The sequence below is a fragment of the Palaemon carinicauda genome, chromosome 37 (assembly GCF_036898095.1).
Source record: "Palaemon carinicauda isolate YSFRI2023 chromosome 37, ASM3689809v2, whole genome shotgun sequence".
Lineage (NCBI taxonomy): Eukaryota > Metazoa > Arthropoda > Malacostraca > Decapoda > Palaemonidae > Palaemon > Palaemon carinicauda.
Genome location: NC_090761.1, coordinates 48,533,359 through 48,552,777, shown reverse-complemented (window position 1 = coordinate 48,552,777; position 19,419 = coordinate 48,533,359). Strand labels below are relative to the sequence as shown.

Sequence of the window (19,419 nt, the reverse complement as noted above, 5' to 3'; positions counted from 1 at the left end):
CATAGCTTGTTGATTTACTCAATAGCCCCTTGGCATGCCCCGCACTTATATATTTGATACTGGATTTATTGAGGGCAACCTCTTCTAGCTTATATTGCAGGTAGCTCCTATCAGTAGATTTATGATTCAAATTGCACTTTAAACAATTGGCCTCTAGTAAACATTCTCTATGATAAACATTGGAGCAGTACTACTCATTTTTTCATTCTTGCAAACTTTAGAAGGATGCCCATATCTAAAGAAATTAAAACATTGCAGTGGCTTCTGCTTAGGATTTCAAACTTTCATCCGTTCATATTCTATGTAAATGTGGAAAAGCAAATCAGAATCCTGGAAAGTCAGGATAATCATTGATGTTCCAGGGACTTTATACACTTTCCACATAGTTAAAGGACACATGGCCAGTATCTCTTCTTCTGTAAACTCATACAAGTCTATTGAAAACTGCTCCCCTTCCATAACCAAGGCTTAGATGGGGTTTCACATCCAACCTTATGTCATCATTCTCTGTCTTTAAATTGCAGAGTATAATAGATTGTGTTTCTGATTTGGCACTTATGAGGAAACTATTCTTTCCAAAACGAGAAATAACTCCCAGTGCGATGGTACCTACTTCCTTTTGAAGAAATTTACGTATCTTAAAATAATCTCCTGCAATCCCTTTTAACTGAGCAATAAGCCACTTTGGTGGTGTTGACTTTCTCTGGGAGGGTACAACCACATCTATATCTCTATCAATCGAATCTGCAGGTTTGTATATATCTTGATCCTTAGGTACCCATTGCAAAGAACACCCTTGATGTTCAAATTATTGATTTTAATATTCATATATCACTGATTGCATTGAATGCTTCATCATGATTATCAAATGATATCCATGAATCTCATTTGTAATCTTCAAGCCTCATTCAAATTTCTTTGCTATTACCATAACATAGAACTGATTTATACAGCACATCATAATTAGTTTATATGGGAATTTGAGTGACATGAAGGATTTGCAAATTCACTATATCACCTAAATTACTTGGTTTTTGATCTTCCATAAAATAGTCCTTTAGTGTTTCAAGGTCGTCAACAAAGGAGTTAGTTTTTAAAGATGAAGCAAGCTGGGTTATGCACCTCTTATCAGAGGATGTCAGTCCTCCTATCCCATGTGGCCCAACACGAGAAGAGGCTTTAGCGGGAACCAGTCATCTATTAGAGAAGGGGTGCCTCTCTTTAGGTAGGTGTACACTGGTCAGTAGGGGTAGTTAGCCCTCCCATTGATAACTCCAATGCCTGGCGTTACCCATTACCCGTAAATATGGGTGACTTAAAACCGGATCAATGGAGCCTGACTCTTAACAGACTTAGTCTCCAGCCAATGGAGTCTGCCAGAGGGTGATGGCATCTAAATTTGTACAGGTTGAGATGGCATGCCATCCATCCCACACAGCACCAAATCCCAAGAAGTAGCCAAACTATAATCAAACACGCCAAAGTCGTCAACAAGTTCATGTCCAAGAGGAGAAGATGAGAGAATAAAAGAAATAACCAAAGGGAAACAAGAAATAGCTGACTAATTTAGTTGGATCAACAATTGGGCACCAAGCTCCAGTTAAAAACAGTTCTCACTGTTCATCAGAGCCCAGCTGCTAATCCCTAAGGGCCCCATCCTCATCAAGGCTTCAGCATCTTGGAGAGTGGATGGTTAACCCTTGCTAAAAGTCTTGTGATTAATTTTTCAGCTTTGCCAAAAGTAATATACCCTATAAATAGCTACAGGTTTGTATCGTTACGAAAAATACAAATTACTTCCAAATTTGTCATTTTTGTAGGCTAAGGTGGAACACCATCACTGGCTTCATGAGCTCCTGTTTGACCCAGTACCTCAACCCTCTCAACAGTCTTGGCACATGCTCTATGGGACATCTTGGAAAGACAGAAAGAGACTGTTTTTTTTATTTCTCTTTCTTGGTTCTGCCAGTGTTAAGGAAGAGTCGTTGACACTCAAGACTAAGATGTTGATTACTCTTCAGGTAGCACTTCAAAGCCCTTATAGGACACAAAAGAATCTACTCTCAATTACCACAAGATATTTCACGTAAAGAGGGGATGGAGAAGATCTTGAACGTGGATTCGTGTGTCAACAGGTTCATGGCTTTGTCCATGAACTCTAGCACAAATGTAAAAGAGACCTTCAACCCTCAACATGGGTTATTATATGAGAGAGACTGTGCAGCTCGCATACTCTCTTCATCGATGCTAAGGCTAGCAAAAAACAGTCTTGAAAATCAGACATCTGCCTGACAACCTTCTCAAAACTTCACATGGGATACGTGGAGGGGACTCGAGAATATGGGTCTGGTTCCACTCTTAGGACCTGAGGTCCTAGGGTGGGTAAGACTGCTTGAAGCTCCTCATGAGTAACAACTCCCCCAAGAAAAACAGGACTTTGCCTTTCAGACGAAAGATTGTGCTCAAGGCTGAGTAGTAGCCTTTCACAGTCATGAGTGAGATACCCTTCTCTTAGCAATGGTAGACAAAGGAGTCTACAATCTGTGCTAGAGATGCTCCAACCACAGAAATAACCATTCTATGTCACCAATTGCAGAAGATGGCCCACTTTTCCAGGTAGAAAATTGCAGAGGACCATTGGAGGTAGTCATACATCTCTTGTGTAGTCCTTTGCAAAAAGCCAGGAGGAGATGCTGGATATTCTCCAACTGCGAAGTGTAAGCGACTTCACGGATTAATGATACCTTTGGAGATGGGGCTGAAAGAGAAGTGTGTTCCATGTACTTCTCTTGGGACCTCAAATAGATATGCTGACAGATTGGGATATCATTTGACTTGTGGCCATCTGGGAGCCACCAGGATCATCCTGAGGCCTAGGGTGATCAAAACTCGGCTGATCAGCTGGCAAATCAAGCTGAACGGAGAAAAAGAATAGATGTCCAGGTTATTCTACGGGTGTTGAAAGACTTCCTCAAAAACTCCCCATAGGTCTGAAATGGGGGGGGGGGGAAAACACAGGGAGATTTCTGTTTACCAGTGCGGCGAACAGGTTGATTCCTGGTTATCTCTCCAAGGCATGAAGCCTCTCTGCTAAGCAAAGATATAAAGACAACTCCAATCCTACAACCTGCTTTTGGGAAACTATCTGCTAATAAATTCCACTTGCCTCAAATGTATCTGCCTAACAGCTCCGCAAACAGGTATGCTGCCCATATGTGCATCTGCTTTGTCAACTTGCAGAGGGAGTAACACTACGCCCCCTTGCTAGTGACTTAAACTACTACATTGATGTTATTGCTCATCAACAATCAACTGTCTCCTCAAACGTTTATGGAATGATTGCAGAGCTATAGATGCAGCTTGAACTTCGAGCACGATGTACAGATGTTTCTCATCTGCTGATCTCACACTTGATGCAACCAAATTGGCCAGGTGAAAGTTCCACTCCTTCAATGCATTTGAGAACAGTTGCATGTTCAAAGTTAGGGAGTGGAGTTGGACTCTATTGGTAAAGTTTTTTCACTCAGCCACCAGGTAAGATCAGCACTGGTACAGACTGGCTCGGAGGATACCTAGAGGCTGACCAGTGATACTTCAAATGCTACTAAAGGGATGTCTGGAGGAGGAGCCGTGTGGAAAGTTTCTCCAACGAGGAAAGGTGACCAAGAAGACTTTGCCCTAAGGCTAAGCTGTACGTATTATCTTGGACAGAAATAGCTGCGCTACCTATCAGACCTTGTTGATGCAATTGTCTGATGAAAAGACTCTAGCTAATAATGTGTTCATCAGCATGCACAGATACTTCAACCTCTGCTTGGGTAGGAGATTCAACTTCTCCCCATTTTTCGTAATCTCCAGATCGTGATGAAAGGCGAGAAGATGCTCTTGATCCTTTAGCAACTACCTCTTCGAGGAGGCAATGAGCAAATGTAACAGGTACAGGGGTAACGGGCATGGAGGTGAACGCCACAGAGCAACCATCACAGGGGTGATGGGTATCAGGGCAACACACAACAGGTTACTCCAGCTACAGAGCTTTCCTACACCCTTTCGGCTTCGGCACTTTGACTGCCACAAGGGCAGGAACCTTTTAAGTGCAATTTTTAGCAGCTTTTTTTAGCTCTGGTCACACTGCAGGGCTCACCACCAGGATCCCTGGCATTGTGGTCACCAATAAGATCACTGGGGTCACCACTGGGCTTACTGACAATAGGAATACTGGAGGCCAATTAGCCTTAGCTACCAGCTCCCTCAAAAAAGACTTGTTGGTAGAGGTCTGTATAGCTTCAGGAGAGCTTCCATAGTAAGTGTCCATCCTTTCACCAGCATGTGAATTCCTGCTTAGTTTCATCATTAATATGAGGCAAATATCAACCATTCAAACTAAAATATATTAGAAAATTTACATCTGCACTCATTGCAGCTGAAGACAAGCGTGAAGGGTGTTTAACTTATCCGAGTTTTCCATCGGCCGTTAATTACCTTGTTACAGATTCCTACAACCGTTTCCTGTTCCACTGAAGACATACCCTTTTTAAAAGGAATAAAAGTTTCTATATGCATAACAAAATGTATGTTTCTTATCATACAGTCCCTTTGTTTGTTTTTACCTACTGTATTCTAAAACCTAAGACGTGCTGGAAAACATGCAGTAAGTTCAACTAGGAGATCTACAGAAGTAAAATAACAAACAATATTTAAGTAAGAAAGATAAAAATGAAAGAAAGTATACATAAAACATTCCACCTTTTCAAAATGCATACATATTTTTCTTCTTACTTGCCTGGATCAAGTAATATTTCAAGGATTTTCTTTAGTCTATCAAACTCTTTGGCTGCATCAGGGTTGTCTGGATTCTTATCTGGATGGCATTTAAGGGCTTTCTTCCGGTATGATTTTTTTATCTGGAAAAGAATGTAAGAATTTAAATCAATCCTAAGAGGATTCTTACAATTTAGAAAATTTATTCTATCTACAATTTCAGACAGTAATAAGACTAAGATTTAAAACATGACAAATTTAAAGTAATTTGTTTTTTCCTAATGATACAAACATGAAAAATCCGGAGGTAATCTGTATTTTTTCTAATGATACAAACCTAAGCTATTCATAGGGGTATACTTTCGGCGAAAGCGGAAAGGAAGAGACATTAAAATTTTAGCTAGGATTAACTACCCATCCCACTAGTTAGCAGGGGGTAGGGGGGTAGCTTGCTACCCTTCCCACTCACACACCTGTGATTGTGCTCACTTTACTTGGAGATAGGACTTCAAGGGGGGGACAGGGTTGGCGGGCAAGTATGTATAAATAACTAAGGTTTGTATCGTTAGGAAAAATACAAATTACCTCCAAATTTGTCCTTTCTTCCGTAACTGAAATACAAACCACATACGTCCCTGTCAATCTGGCTTTTTAGCCTTACCTGGGGTACCCCCTATTGTGCAGAGTTCCATGCAACAATATGGGGACCCTAACACCTCACTAACTTGCTAAATATGGTCAACGGCCTACCCAAGTTGTGTGTGGTAATAAATTAGCAATGTGACTGTCCAGTTAAACGTTATTCCGAGTCTTGCAGGACATAACTGAAGAGACCGAGTCATTCCCAATACCACCTCGCCAGGGAATGGGGACGCAACAGTATTGGAACAATACTAGGTAAAACAAGGGAGCGATGGTTTACCTGCATATGTTTGAGGCCAGCTTGTGCAGAGGTTCCAGGATGCTGATTTCCCCCAAGAGAGGGAAGGATAAAGAAAGGAAAAGAGCCAGACATTCCTTTCTATTCACTCAGACTAAAACCCGGGTAACCAATGCCCTCAACCTTCTGCTACTTGTCCAATAAGGAGCTTGAGATACTAAACCAGCTGTTGTGCAGCTACTCTTCATCCCTGGAAACAGGGCAGAGCTGCACTGGCTTTAGGAGGCCTTTGGGTGCCTAAGACACGGTCTAGGACAGTGTCCTTGCCTTCCTGAGGGGTCGTCTCCAGATCCGGTAACCCATTAAGGGCCCTCATAAGAACTAAAATTTGCCAAAAGGCGTGTTCCAACTCTCTCTGGTCGTGGTCCGAAGATGGGCTGGCAGCGAGGTCTTCATCCACCACCGAAGTCTCACCCCGGGGTGGGTCATGGTCACCGACAGGAAAACTGACTCAGCTTCTAGAACCCTACGACACACAGGAGAGCGCTAGCGACCCTGAGAGCGCTGGTGCGCAGGCGCACAGGTGAGCGCTGGCAAGCTGGAGAGCGCTGGCGAGCAGGAGAGCGATGGCGCTGAAGAGCGATGGCGCTGAAGAACGTTGGCACATAAGAGAGTGCTGGTGCGCAGGAGAGCGCTGACAAGCTGGAGAGCGCTGACACGCAGGAGAGCATTGGCAAGCTGTAGAGCACTGATGCGCAGGAGAGCATTGGTAAGCTGGAGAGCACTGACGTGTAGGAGAGCGCAGACTCGCAGAAGAACGCTGGAGCGCAGAAGAGCGCTGTCGAGCTGGGGAGCGTAGGTGTGCTGGTGAGCGTTGGTGTGCTGGCGAGCTGGCAAACACTGATATTTGGAAAAGCGCGAACGAAGAGAGCGTTGACATGCTGGTGAGCACTGACGAGTTGTTGGTGAGCGCTGGTGCACTGATGAGCGCTGGCGCACAGCCGAAGGTCTTGAATGCTGCGTAGGGCTGCGCATTCACGAGAGCGAGTGATGTTTGGTCACATCGCTAGCAGGAAGGCGTGAAACAGGAGTCAGGAATGGAGAAGGCAAGTCAGAAGGTCAGCAAGATGCAGAAGATTGACACGTTGGATGGCCAGGAACATGGATGCGCCCCTTGGAAGGGAGAACATCCTCCGAATGGGATCGCGAGCAATACTCGGAAGAATCCAAGACCGAAGTCCAAGGACTAGCTGCTGCATTGTCAGGAGAAGGTCCAGGAGAGGGCGAAGGTCAAGGGCCAGAAGACGACGGAAGAGAAGGCTCCTCTGCAGGGAAAGTCTGCGAAGACGAGGCTGAAGAGCCAAAGAGGCGCTTTTTCACGGATGGTGAAGGGACACCTCTAAGGCAAAGCGGAGGGCGAGCTCTGCAAGATCGTTGATGCCCTCTGGGGGCCAGTAGATCAGTAAGCTGACCTTTGGAAGTAGCAGTCCTCCGCAGAGGAGTCTCTATGAGTGAACCCCTCAGAGGAGGAGAAACACTCGTAGGAGACAGAAAAAGACTTTGTGAACAATGGCATCTGTATAGCTTCCACAAGTCACATGAAGATATGTTACACGGTAAATTACACCCTTCGCCCTTCAGTCCTACCACAAACCTCAAAGGGAATACATGTCTGAGTTTGACCTCTGATATTCACTCATTTTTACGTTTGTTTTTTCTCGTTTTCGGCAAGAATTTTATCATTTCAAAGAAGAAAAGACAATTTCAACTTCTTGCTAACATAAGGAACTAGAAAGTTTGCTCCATTAAGATTTCTGAAGAGGGTAATATTGGTAGTGATGCAGAGAGAGAGAGAGAGAGAGAGAGAGAGAGAGAGAGAGAGAGAGAGAGAGAGAGGTGTAGATGAAGGAGTGGCCGCCTTACATGACACAAGCCAAAAGAAGCTAGATATTGAGCAGAAGGATCTTCATTTATGATTAAATTATGATAAATAAAAATTTTTTTTCCATTTACTAATATCGAAAAAGAAATGTAAAATTCATAATAATCAGGATTTATTAATATTGTCTTTGTAAAAATACAAAGAAAAACAAAGAATGCCCTCTGACATTTACTCATTTTTACATTTGATTTTCTCGTTTTCGGCAAGACTCCTATCATTTCAAAGAGGAAAAGGCAATTTCAACATCTTGCTAACATAAAAATTTGCTCTATTAAGAGCTCAGAAGAGGGTAATATCGGTAGTGACGCAGAGAGAGAGAGAGAGAGAGAGAGAGAGAGAGAGAGAGAGAGAGAGAGAGAGAGAGAGAGAGAGAGAGAAAGAGAGAGAGAGAGTGGTGTGGATGGAGGAGCGGCTGCCTTGCCTGACAGGAGCCAAAGCAGCAAGATATTGAGCAAAAGGATCTTCATTTATGATTAAATTATGATAAATAACCTTGTTTTTGTTTATTAATATCCAAAGAAGAACATGAAATTCATAATAATCAGGATTTATTAATATCATCTTTGTAAAAATACAAAGAAAAACTTTGAGTGCCCGTATCTCAAAATTATATGTATTGACCTTTAGATTCTATCTTCTTCCTTAGTTTTAAAGATGTAACATTGAAAATGGGTATATAAATCAGAAAGATATTATAAAACAATCAAATGTTGCCCTTTTTTCCAATATTTTTTTCATATTTTCTTTCCCCAATTTTTAGTTTATTTTTTTACCATAATGAAAAAATTCATATCTAGCAAAAAATTGACTTTTAGAAAAAACTCCTCATTTTATTGGCAGTTTACATCAGGTTATACAGGTTAGTAATCCCAGGTCTAAATGATAACTATCACGGGAGAAGATAGAATTTGAAAAACACTCATTTTCAGTATAATTCACCCTGGCGTCGTAAAACCGAAGTTCAGAGGCAAAAATACTATGGAGTTTGGTGATGTCATAAGTTACCTTATTATGTGGTTTAAATGTCATAATACTGTCCTTAAAAAACGGCATTAGCCGGCCTGCCATCTTAATGGCTCTTCCTTTCAGCTTCATCGAAAGTAATACTGTACCCCAAATGAATAGCGTAGGTTTATATTCCAGTTACAGAACAACTTGAAAATAAGCAGAAATTCCCAATAGCAAATCTGTGAAGATGGCACTGCTAGAAGGAATGGCGAACCATCAAACATCTCCTCAGCACACTGGGATCGGAATTGTAACGGCTCTCTCGCCCATGTATCCAATCCTATCCCATATCCTTCAAGACAAGGTTAATTCTATTCGGGGAAGGATAGCCGTGGCTGGTTTTAAACACATCCTTGTTACATAATACACGATATTTCTAGGGATATTCGCTCCGGGGGATAGAATCCTGTGATACATCTTGGATAAAATTCTCTGGTATATCACTCACAGAAATATCTCAAGTAGAAAGCTGCCTTTGAGGAACTTCCATCAAGACAACATGGCTTAAACCCAAATATATATATATATATATATATATATATATATATATATATATATATATATATATATATATATATATAAGCCCAAACATACATACTGTACATACATATACATACAATTTTGGGCTCGAGCCATGTCATCCTGAAGAAAGTTCCTCAAAATCAGCTTTCTACTTGGGATATTTCTGTGAGTGATATACTGTACCAGGGAATTTTACCTAAGAAGTACCACAGGGTTCTATGCCCTGGAGAGAATATCTCGAGAGATATAGTGTATACAACAGAGACATGTTTAAAACAGCCACGGCTATCCTTCCCCGAATACAGTTAACCTTGTCTCGAAGGATATGGGACAGGATTAGATATGTGGGCAAGAGAGCCATTACAACTCCAATCCCAGTGTGCTAAAAACACTCTTCGTTCAGTGTATAGCTATTTTTGCTCATGTGAAAGTAAAAAATATCACAAAAATAGTGACTCATGAGGCTGGAGTGCACAGCACATCCATGTACCACTTGCCAGAGCATAGAAGCAGTGATATTATGCTCATTTACAAGCATAGCCAACCACGGTGAAGCAAAATCCATTAGAAGAACATGAAGTGAATCATAGAGAACTGGGATACTTTAATTTTCATAAACTTACATGAACCATAAGGTTTCTCAATTAGTTATCTTGTGTTAATATTGCATTTCTGACCATTATTGTTGCTGCAAATAACTAGTTTTTTCGCATTTCCCCACAAAAAAATTTTCCCCAATGGGGTCCCCCATTACTGTCTAAAGACAATGGGGTCAAAAACTAATAAACGAGCGGTTTGCTCCAATAATCATGATCTATGCTATATACAGCTAAGTTTGGTCCAACAAAAATAAAAGAAGACTATACCTAGGCTATAGCATAGCATAAATTACACCAAGCCTACCTCTTTTTCACCAGCGTCAATTTTCAAATCTAAAATTTCGTAGAAGTCAAGCTTCGTAAGTTCTTGGGACTTAAAAGACATTGTGGGGAACTTCTGTTAAGCTACTTCTGAAGCTATGGTAAAAAACGAAAAAAGAATGTTCTTGAAAACAATGCATTTAGGGCCAGACGTGAAATTATTATCACTAGTAAGTTCCACAAAGGTTACTACAATACTACGTTTTTGTTTACAGTGGATTGTTCTCTACGTAATACGAAATTTCGTTTATGAAAAGGTTTACGTACATTTGATATGAAATAGATATAAGGATATATACTGAAAATAATCTTATTATCATTGTTATAAATATCATCGTTAGCCAATCTGCAATCCTAATTGGAAAAGAAAAGCGGAATGCTATAATCCACCGGGGCAAGGGCCCAATACGGGAAAACAGCCCAATGCGGAAAGGAAATAGACAAATAACGAATAAATTATTAACGAGAATTAATAGAAATGAAAATATGTTAACATCAGTAGCAACTTAGAATATTTAAGTCTTATATAAGTCATGAAACTTGGTTGATGTTAACGTATTGAACAGAAAAGCAGTTACAGCTAGTTTGAACTTCTCAAGTTTTAAATTCAACCGCTAGATTAGGATGATCATATATTCACAGGTGAAGCAGCTTACAGCAGTGATGCCTGCATTATTTGCAAATACCGAGACGTAAAGTATTATAGAAGAAAAAAAATGATGATTTAGATGGAATTCATCATCATCATCTCGTCCAACGCCTATTGACGCAAAGGGCCTCGGTTAGATTTCGCCAGTCGTCTCTATCTTGAGCTTTTAATTCAATGCTTCTTCATTTATTATCTCTCACTTTGCGCTTCATAGTCCTCAGCCATGTAGGCCTGGGTCTTCCAACTCTTCTAGTGCCTTGTGGAGCCAAACTGAACGTTTGGTGAACTAATCTCTCTTGGTGAGTGTGAGGAGCGTGCCCAAACCATCTCCATCTCATCTACATATGGTACTCGATTAATCTCTCTTATAGTTTCATTTCTAATCCTGCCCTGCCATTTAACTCCCAATATCCTTCGGAAGGTTTTGTTCTCAAATCTACTAAATCTGTTGGATACTGTTTCATTGTCATACAATGACTCAGGTCCATATAGTAACATCGATCTCACTAAACTGATGTATAGTCTGATTTTATGTGTAATTTCAGGCGATTTGATTTCCAAATTTTACTTAACCTAGCCATTGTCTGATTTGCTGTTTTCAAACTTTCACTAAACTCTAATTCTAAAGACCCTGTATTGGATATCATAGTTCCTAGATACTTAGATGATTCTACCTCAGTAATCCTTTATCCTTCCAATAATATTTCATCTTCCATTGTATACCCTACTTTCATCATCTCTATCTTTCTTCTTTTTATCTTCTGCCTAACCTCGTGTGATATTTCATGCATTCTGGTAAGCAAGCATTGCAAATCCTGTGGTGTTTTGCTAACAAGGACAGCATCATCAGCATACTCTAGGTCTGCTAAATTCCTATCACCAATCCAATCCAATCCTTCTCCACCGTCTCTGGCTGTTCTACGCATTACAAAATCCATGAGTAGGATAAATAAATCAGGTGATAACACATTTCTTTGAGTTACTCCCCTGTTCACTGGAAATTCATTTGATAAGGCTCCATTAACATTAACTTTGCACTTGTTATGCTCATGAACAGACTAAATAAAATTTACATATTTAAGAGGAATTCCATAATAATGCAGGACTCTCCACAAAATTGACAAGTGCATACTATCAAAGGCTTTTTCATAGTCCACAAATGCCATCAAAAGAGGATTTTTATATTCTATGCATTGTTGTTGCCTACATGTCTCAAAATGAAAATTTGGTCAGTTCAACTTCTACCTTTTCTAAATCCTGCTTGTTCATCTCAGCTTTTCATCAATCTTTCTCTCCAGTCTCCATACAATAAGCATACTATATATTTTCATAACAACTGACGTAAGTTTTATGCCTCTGTAACTATTGCAATCAGTCAGGTCTCCTTTTTTTTTTTTGTTATTTTCACCATCACTCCTAACTCCCATTCATCAGGTTTTGCCTCTTCATGCCACATTCTACAAAATAATCTTGTAAGTAGTCTAGGAGTCTCTTCATTTTCGGCCAGTATCATCTCGGCAGTTATTTTTCGAATCTAGGGGCTTTCCATCTCTTTATTTTTTTTTCTTCTACACTATTCTTCATTAACTGTCTGTTCTTCGTCTCCCAAAGCTTCTAAGACGGCAATTCGATTCCTACATTCAATTGTAAATGTCTCTCTGTGCTCTTAGTTGTATCAAAACTAGGTATTCAATCCATATTTCTATTGGGTGCTTTCAGTTTTAATTTCAGTGTGACAATGAGAAGCAGGTGATCACTACCAATATCTGCACCTCTATAGCTTCTTACATTTCTCAGAGCCCTCCTTCTCCCTTTATTAATGGCAATGTGACCTAACTGATTTTTGTAAATGCCACAAGGTGAAGTCCATGTATATTTGTGGATGTTCTTGTGTTGAAAAAGAGTACCTCCAATGACAAGATTGTTTGCTGAACAGAAACTTATGAAATGTGCTCCATTTTCATTTGCAAATTTGCCAAGACTCTCAACACCCATCACATTTTCTATCCCCTGATTATTCCTTCCAACTTTAGCATTGAAGTCGCCCATCACAATTTTCATATCTTTCAGGGATATATATAATTTTGATACATGTACAGTACTGCGTAGAATATAGAAATCGACTCTTGATGGCATATTTGGACCATGAAAAGGCATTTAATAGTATGCACCAGCAAATATTGTGGAGAGTCCTGCGTTATTATGGAATGCCTCTTAAATCTGTGAATTTGATTAAGTCTGTTCATGAGCATAGTAAGTGTAAAATTAATATTAATGGAGTCTTATCATATGAATTTGCAGTGAACAACGAAGTACTCCAAGGGAATGTGTTGTCACCTATATTGTTTATCCTCCTCCTGGATTTTGTAATGTGCAGAACAATCGGAGATGGATTGGACTGGATTGGCGATAGGAAATTAGTAGACCTAAAGAGTATACTTATGGTGCTGTTCTTGTTAGCAGAATACCACAGGATTTGCAATACTTGCTTATCAGAATGCATGAAGCATCAGACGAGGTTTGGTTCAAGACAAATAGAAGAAAGACAGAAATAATGAGAATGGAGTATGCAATGGAAGATGAAATATCATTGGAAGGAGTAAGAATTAATGAGGTAGAATCATTTACGTGTTTAGGAGCTCTGATATCCAGTACAGTGTCTTTAAAAAAAAAAATCAGACAATGGCTAGGTTAAGTCCTTGAGTTAAGTAAAAGTGGGAAATCAAATCGCGTGAAATTACATATAAAAATCAGATTATATATCAGTTTATTGAGATCGGTGTATATGGGTAATGGACATGAGTTATGGTATGGCAATGAAACAATCGCCAATAGATTTAGTAGATTTTAGAACAAAGCCCTCAGAAGGATATTGGGAATTAAATGGCAGGACAGGATTAGAAATGAAACCATAGGAGAGATTACTCGAGTGCCATATGAGGATGAGATCATGATGAGGGGTATATGGAGATGGTTTTGGCATGCTCTTCGCACTCCCCAAGAGAGATTAGTTCACCAAACGTTCAGCTGGGCTCTACAAGACACTAGAAGAGTTAGAAGACCCAGACCTACATAGCTGATGACCATGAAGCACGAATTAGGAGATGATGAATGGAGAAGTATTGAATTAAAAGCTCAATATAGAGATGACTGGTGAAATCTAACCAAGACCCTGTGCGTCAATAGACATAGGAGGAGATGATGATATAATTCCCCTAATTTTCCTAGATAACTTCTTTGCGATCTGCTACAACGACCTATTCAGTTTTAACATATAGCTCACGCTTTCTAATCTTATCTTCTCACATGCACCGTGTAAGATGAATAAAAATCGTCTTCGGGTATAAATGCACAGAGATATATGATTTTGAACACATATTATGAACTTCATACATGCTTAATCTTATATGTTGGAATAATTTCAATGGGCTGATTTAACAACCATATAAAAATGTAATTGAAATAAAATACATTAAACTTTAAATGACACGATGCTGTTTCTCTTTGTTATCTGTACTACAATAAATTTCTAATAAAACTTTGATTTGCTTGATACTGCTCAAGAGTTACAATCGAAGTAAAAAAAAAAATGAGAATAAACATATTCATAATCATTTGACGCCTATGTATGTACTCTGGTATAGTTTGACGTGAAGAAGGTTTGTTTACAATCAATGACAGTTGGTGTTCGGATCATCGGAAATTTGGAATTGGATATTATATATCTTTAACTTAAGGAGCTTCTGATAGCTCCATAAGCTGGGCCAAAATATAGAAAATATCCAAATTTTTTATACAAAATAATTGTTAATAATGAAGTTAACTGTCATTTATTGTAAGTTTAAGGCTAAGCATATGATTTAAAATCTTACAAAGTATTCGAACGAAAGTCAAGTTTCCGTTTTTGGACAGCTGGTGCAACTTTCCCCCTACATTGGAGTGACTCACTTGGTTACTCATCCTGAAATTCCAGATCGTTTTTTGTGTGTCAATTGTTAGTCGTTGGCAGTGAATTCATTGTTCTAAGTGAGGCAATTTCAGGTAAGTTTTGCTCCTCTTATTAAAGCTTTGACTCCTCTCATAGACTTGCACAAATTATTTTGAAATTTCGACGGACTCAATTTCTATTTAAAGTTTAGGTTCAGCCTGTTTTTATGTTGCCCAAATGTTTGAAATATATGATTTAGTATCTTGATTTCAGAACACCATAGTTTACTTTAGAATCTACTTGCCCTCATTCAACATTTTGATGTTATGGTCACCACCTGTGTGATTACAATGTGTGGTGTGTGGGAGGAACAAAGAGGTTCATTGTATTTATCCCCTATTTGGCCAGCCTTTAATCTTTGACTGGATATTAGCTTTCATTGCATAAAACGAGGCATTATGATTGTCATAAATACCCAGTGATTCTGCTTCAGAACTGATTAAAATACTCTGTCTTTGTTTGATTACATCTGTCATCCTACAAGGTAAAATAAAACCTTAATTGGTCAGTGATTTTAGTAATTATATACTTTAATTTCACATCATATATTTAAAACTGAAAACTGGTTATCATGTATTTTATGCTTTTGTGCCCATCATTTTTGTTGCAAACCAGTTGTTTGTGTTTCCACACCCATTACATAACACAATTACATGGGATTCCAATGGGGTTTTGGGTGTGGAAAAATAAAGGATTATTACACCACAAACTAATAGCAGATATATAAATATACCACACAATAAACCAGTTGGAAAAATGCATAGGTCATGTGTATCACTTGGGAAATCACCACTGGTAATTTTTGAAATTGGAAAATATAAAATGATGGGAAAACAGGAATGTGCCCTAACCTAATCACACCCACCTAACCTAACTAAGGGGGCTGGATCCTCTTCCTTACTTACTGGGGCTTCACCCTCCCTTTGCAGCCCCCACCTTAACATAACTCATGAAAACAACAAAATATCACCATTTCCTTCTGGCTTTGAAGCACAATTAAATAGAGCGTAAGAATAATTGACAGGTGAACCAGTAGAGCCGACTCATGCTCGTATCCATGTAGTTTGGTAATTAGGAGCTACCCAAGCCTTCAAGAGGAATTTGTCAGTAGGGCAAGTGTTGAAGGCAAGAATTGCCTGACTATCGTAGCCCATTATGTAATAGAATGTACCCATAAGTCCTTCAACATGTTTTCCCTAGGACCCTCTTAATGAGAGAATGTCTTGTCGAAGTCATCGTGCTTCAACAGGAAATATTATTTCCATGTTGAAGCATTGTGACGGGCAAGAGGGCTCTCAAACTTGGGGAAATTGCTCCCCCAATTTGAATCTAAATTTATCTGTCTCTCTCATCTTTTCCTCCCTCTGAATATTACTTCGCCCTTCTCCTAATTTTATAAACTTTCTTTCGTGTTGCTGTCCCAACTCTGAGTAAAATTTCCCTTATTATATATGTGTATCTTCTTTGTCTGCATCTTTTCCCACTTTTATGTGGGGTCGATGTTTCTGACCAGCTTTCTGTATCTACCTCTGTCCCACACTTCATCACCGAGTAATCCCTTTGATCGAAGGTCATCCTTGATACAGTCCATCCACCTTTGCTTTGCTGCCTGCTTTGATGAATTGGAGGAGGTATCACGATTGGGAGGTGTTTACATTCAAAGCTATATATGAGAGTATTGGATAATCTCAGCCATCCCGAAGATGCTTTAGATATTTTTGGCGGAACTATTCTCAAGTAGTGGGTCTTCGAAATCCAAGGGAATCCAATGCATGGGGTAGGACTCTCGGCTTTTGGCAGGAAGCCCATCATACAGATATGGGGAGGATAATTCCATAGTTTCTTGGTCTCAGTCCTAAGAGGCAGGTTCAGCCTACACCTGTGCCTCTACATCTGTTTTGGTGCTATCCTTCATGTAGGGTATGGAGTGGGAAGTGTACTCTCATTGTGCTGATAGTAGAGAGTGCAAATTTCCTTTCCGACGTATGATACTATTAATATTTTCAAGCAGGTAAATCTCCTTACAAACAACAAACTTTAATTTTGCTCTAGTAGCCTTAATCAGTGTTTTTGTTTTTTATGTTGCCTGCCTCTGGGGCTCGTTCTTGTGCAAGGAAGAGGTAGTAGGCAAGAAACGGTCTTCTTATATTATCCAGGGAGTATTGTTTGCTTTCCTTCTGCTGTTGTCTGGCACTTTTCCAAAGGGGTTGTCTTCTGACCTCCCTTTAATGATGAGTAGTCCAATTTCTCTTGGCACCTTTCGCCTCATAGTTGCTACGATTCTACAGGTTGTGACATTCTATTGTTTCTTCAGAGTGGATGTCAGACGACAGTCTGACCATCTTCCGATTAATGTTCAGCCAATCACTGTTTAGACTGACCTTCAATTCTCTCTTGGTTTCTCTGTTTGCAGTCCTCTTTGTTTCAGGTGAGAACTGTTTAGGTTAAGTAATTTCTCGCTTAAATTAGTCTTTGTTGTTACCTCCTATTCTAAAAACGGGAAATTCTTCAGCTCCCTCCTCCTTGTCAATGGGGATAATTGGCCTAGATAAATTATCCTAAGGTAATGTTTATTAATATGGAATTTTCATTTTAAAATTGATATTAATAATACTTACCTGGATAATTTATCTAGTCCTACCCAACCTTCCTCACTTCTGGTATTAGCATGTGATGAAAGAATAGTTTTGACTCTTGTTCCAGCTGTCAGTGTTACCAACGGCAGGACAGAATAGGAGATATCAGGGTTGCCAGTATGGTTAAAATTTGTGCATTTAATTGAATTCAGGGCTAGATAAATTATCTAGGTAAGTATTATTAACATTAAATTTAGAATAAGAATTCCCATTTTCCTAGCTATACAAACCTGAATCCTTGAAAGAAAATTTCCGCCCATAACCAATTCTCTCAGTCCTGAGGCTGAAGGTGGAAAGTAGCTTGACTGCATCACACTAGTGGATGGAGCTACTCGGTCACCCATCATTAGTTAATAACCATTATGTTTCCGACGGCCTTTCTAGCTTGCGCTAAAGATACTTCTAATTAAAGGACTTAGAGTTTTATTGATACAAGAAAATACTAATTATTCTATAAGTACAGGTATATCATAGAGATTTGTTTTGACTTTAAGAAAATGCTACTGAAATTATTTTATGAATAATGAAAGCTCTCATAATCCTTGGGTAACTATACTATGCTTTACTATGTTATAAATTTTGTCTGTCAGTTTTTATGAATTGTTATTGTACTGTATTTGAATTTTAATATCTTAGAAAATTCAATCATCTTTCCTATACTATCTTTAATCTGATGTTATGCACATTGACACCACTGTACAGTATTTGAAAGGAATTTGATATTTTAATTATTTTGATTTTAGGGCACATATACTACCTAAATATATTTTAATAAGCACAGCTTTAGTTGGTACGTTATTAGCAACTGTTTCATACTTACAGGCAAAATGGTGAAAGTAATATCTCAAGAAACATTTGATGCTGCAGTTTTAGAAAATGTGATAGAATTTGACATGTCATTAGAAGACGCAATCATAGAAGCTGAAAAAGAATTTTCTGCTATGGTATGTATTATGTTTTTTCACACTGCAGTATATGTCATAGTAATGAATACATTCTCAACTCCAAAAACAATATATACAGTGCTATATCAGCAATTATTTTATGGTAGTACTGTACTATAATTTTGTGTTGTGTCTCTTTTTTTCTTTATTACAGCACTCATTAAGGTGTTAGTGACGAAGCTAACAGTTGTGGTGAACACATACTTGTGGTTATTTATTATTCTTTCTATAGTTGACAAGGTAAAACTATCTTTTTGTTCCCATACTAACAAACCTTCCGTTATTTATGTGGATATTCTTTCAGTGGCAGCTGGAGGTATCCATTACACTTTATTTGCGAGGTGGCAGCCCTGCCTAGCCGCTTAAGTTGGTAGGCTTGGGGTGGCTGGGGGTTACCCAGCTGCTTCTTTATATATTCTCACAGCGGTGAGAGAAGTCACTTTTTCTTATGGCTCAGTAGAGATCGTACGTGTCTGCTCTCCTCCTGACTGCCATAGGACTTTTGAATTTTTTGCTTTCTCTTTGCAGGTGTGTGTGTCTTCTGTGATCACCTTCACTATACGAACGTGTCCAGGGCGAGAGGGTGCCACGTGCGGGACCTTCATATCGTCGTTAGAGACCGACCCGCACTCTGTGTCCTATGTACCGAGGGCATCGAAGCAGGCAGGGTTTGTCCTGCGTAGAGTGTAGGGAGTGGTCTGCCTCTCAGTGGGAGAAGTTTGGGCAGCGTAGGAAGACGACGACCAAGCGTGGTCGTTCTCCCTGAGGGGCGAGCAGTGCGCATTCTTTTTTGTTCTCACACCCCAAAATCTCTCTCAAAAACTCCTTCTTGCGTGGGCTCTCACGAGGCACCTTCCAGTAGCGCAGATCGCTTAACTCCTTTGCAACCCCGGGTAACTGGGGTGGTTGTTGCTTCCCCTAGAGAAGCAACTTCTCCGTCAGCTCTGGCGAGTCATTCTCCCTTTCAGATCTGCTGCAGGTGTGGTCATCCTTAGGGATTTCGGGACCCCTTTCGAAGGAGGAGCTGCTGCGCCTTCTTCAGTGTGTTGCCACGACGGGGCCTTCTCCGGAGCTGTCGACATCTCACGCTCTGGATCTGTCTCCTTCGACTGGCCCTTCCATGCATGGACGGGGTGATCGTTCGCGTTCGCCTCGCCATCAACCCCCTG

General features: G+C 39.7%; 2 protein-coding genes across 3 annotated transcripts in view; one reads left to right on the top strand and one right to left on the bottom strand.

Moving 5' to 3' along the window:
- LOC137629082 (dnaJ homolog subfamily C member 17) overlaps positions 1-10,263 on the bottom strand; it is a 102,969-nt gene extending 92,706 nt beyond the window's left edge. Inside the window, exons 1-2 of one of the 2 annotated variants that reach the window (XM_068360350.1) lie at positions 10,017-10,263; positions 4,784-4,904 (exon numbers count right to left, since the gene is read on the bottom strand). In XM_068360350.1, coding sequence (XP_068216451.1) covers positions 4,784-4,904; positions 10,017-10,097 — 202 coding nt within the window. In that variant the 5' untranslated portion in view covers positions 10,098-10,263. The remainder of the gene's footprint in view (positions 1-4,783; positions 4,905-10,016) is intronic. The other variant, XM_068360351.1, reaches the window with a different exon arrangement.
- Positions 10,264-14,561: 4,298 nt separating this feature from the next.
- The window catches only part of LOC137629638 (armadillo repeat-containing protein 6), a 62,088-nt gene continuing 57,230 nt past the window's right edge, over positions 14,562-19,419 (top strand). The window contains exons 1-2 of the mRNA XM_068361156.1: positions 14,562-14,723; positions 18,129-18,250. Coding sequence (XP_068217257.1) covers positions 18,134-18,250 — 117 coding nt within the window. The 5' untranslated portion in view covers positions 14,562-14,723; positions 18,129-18,133. The remainder of the gene's footprint in view (positions 14,724-18,128; positions 18,251-19,419) is intronic.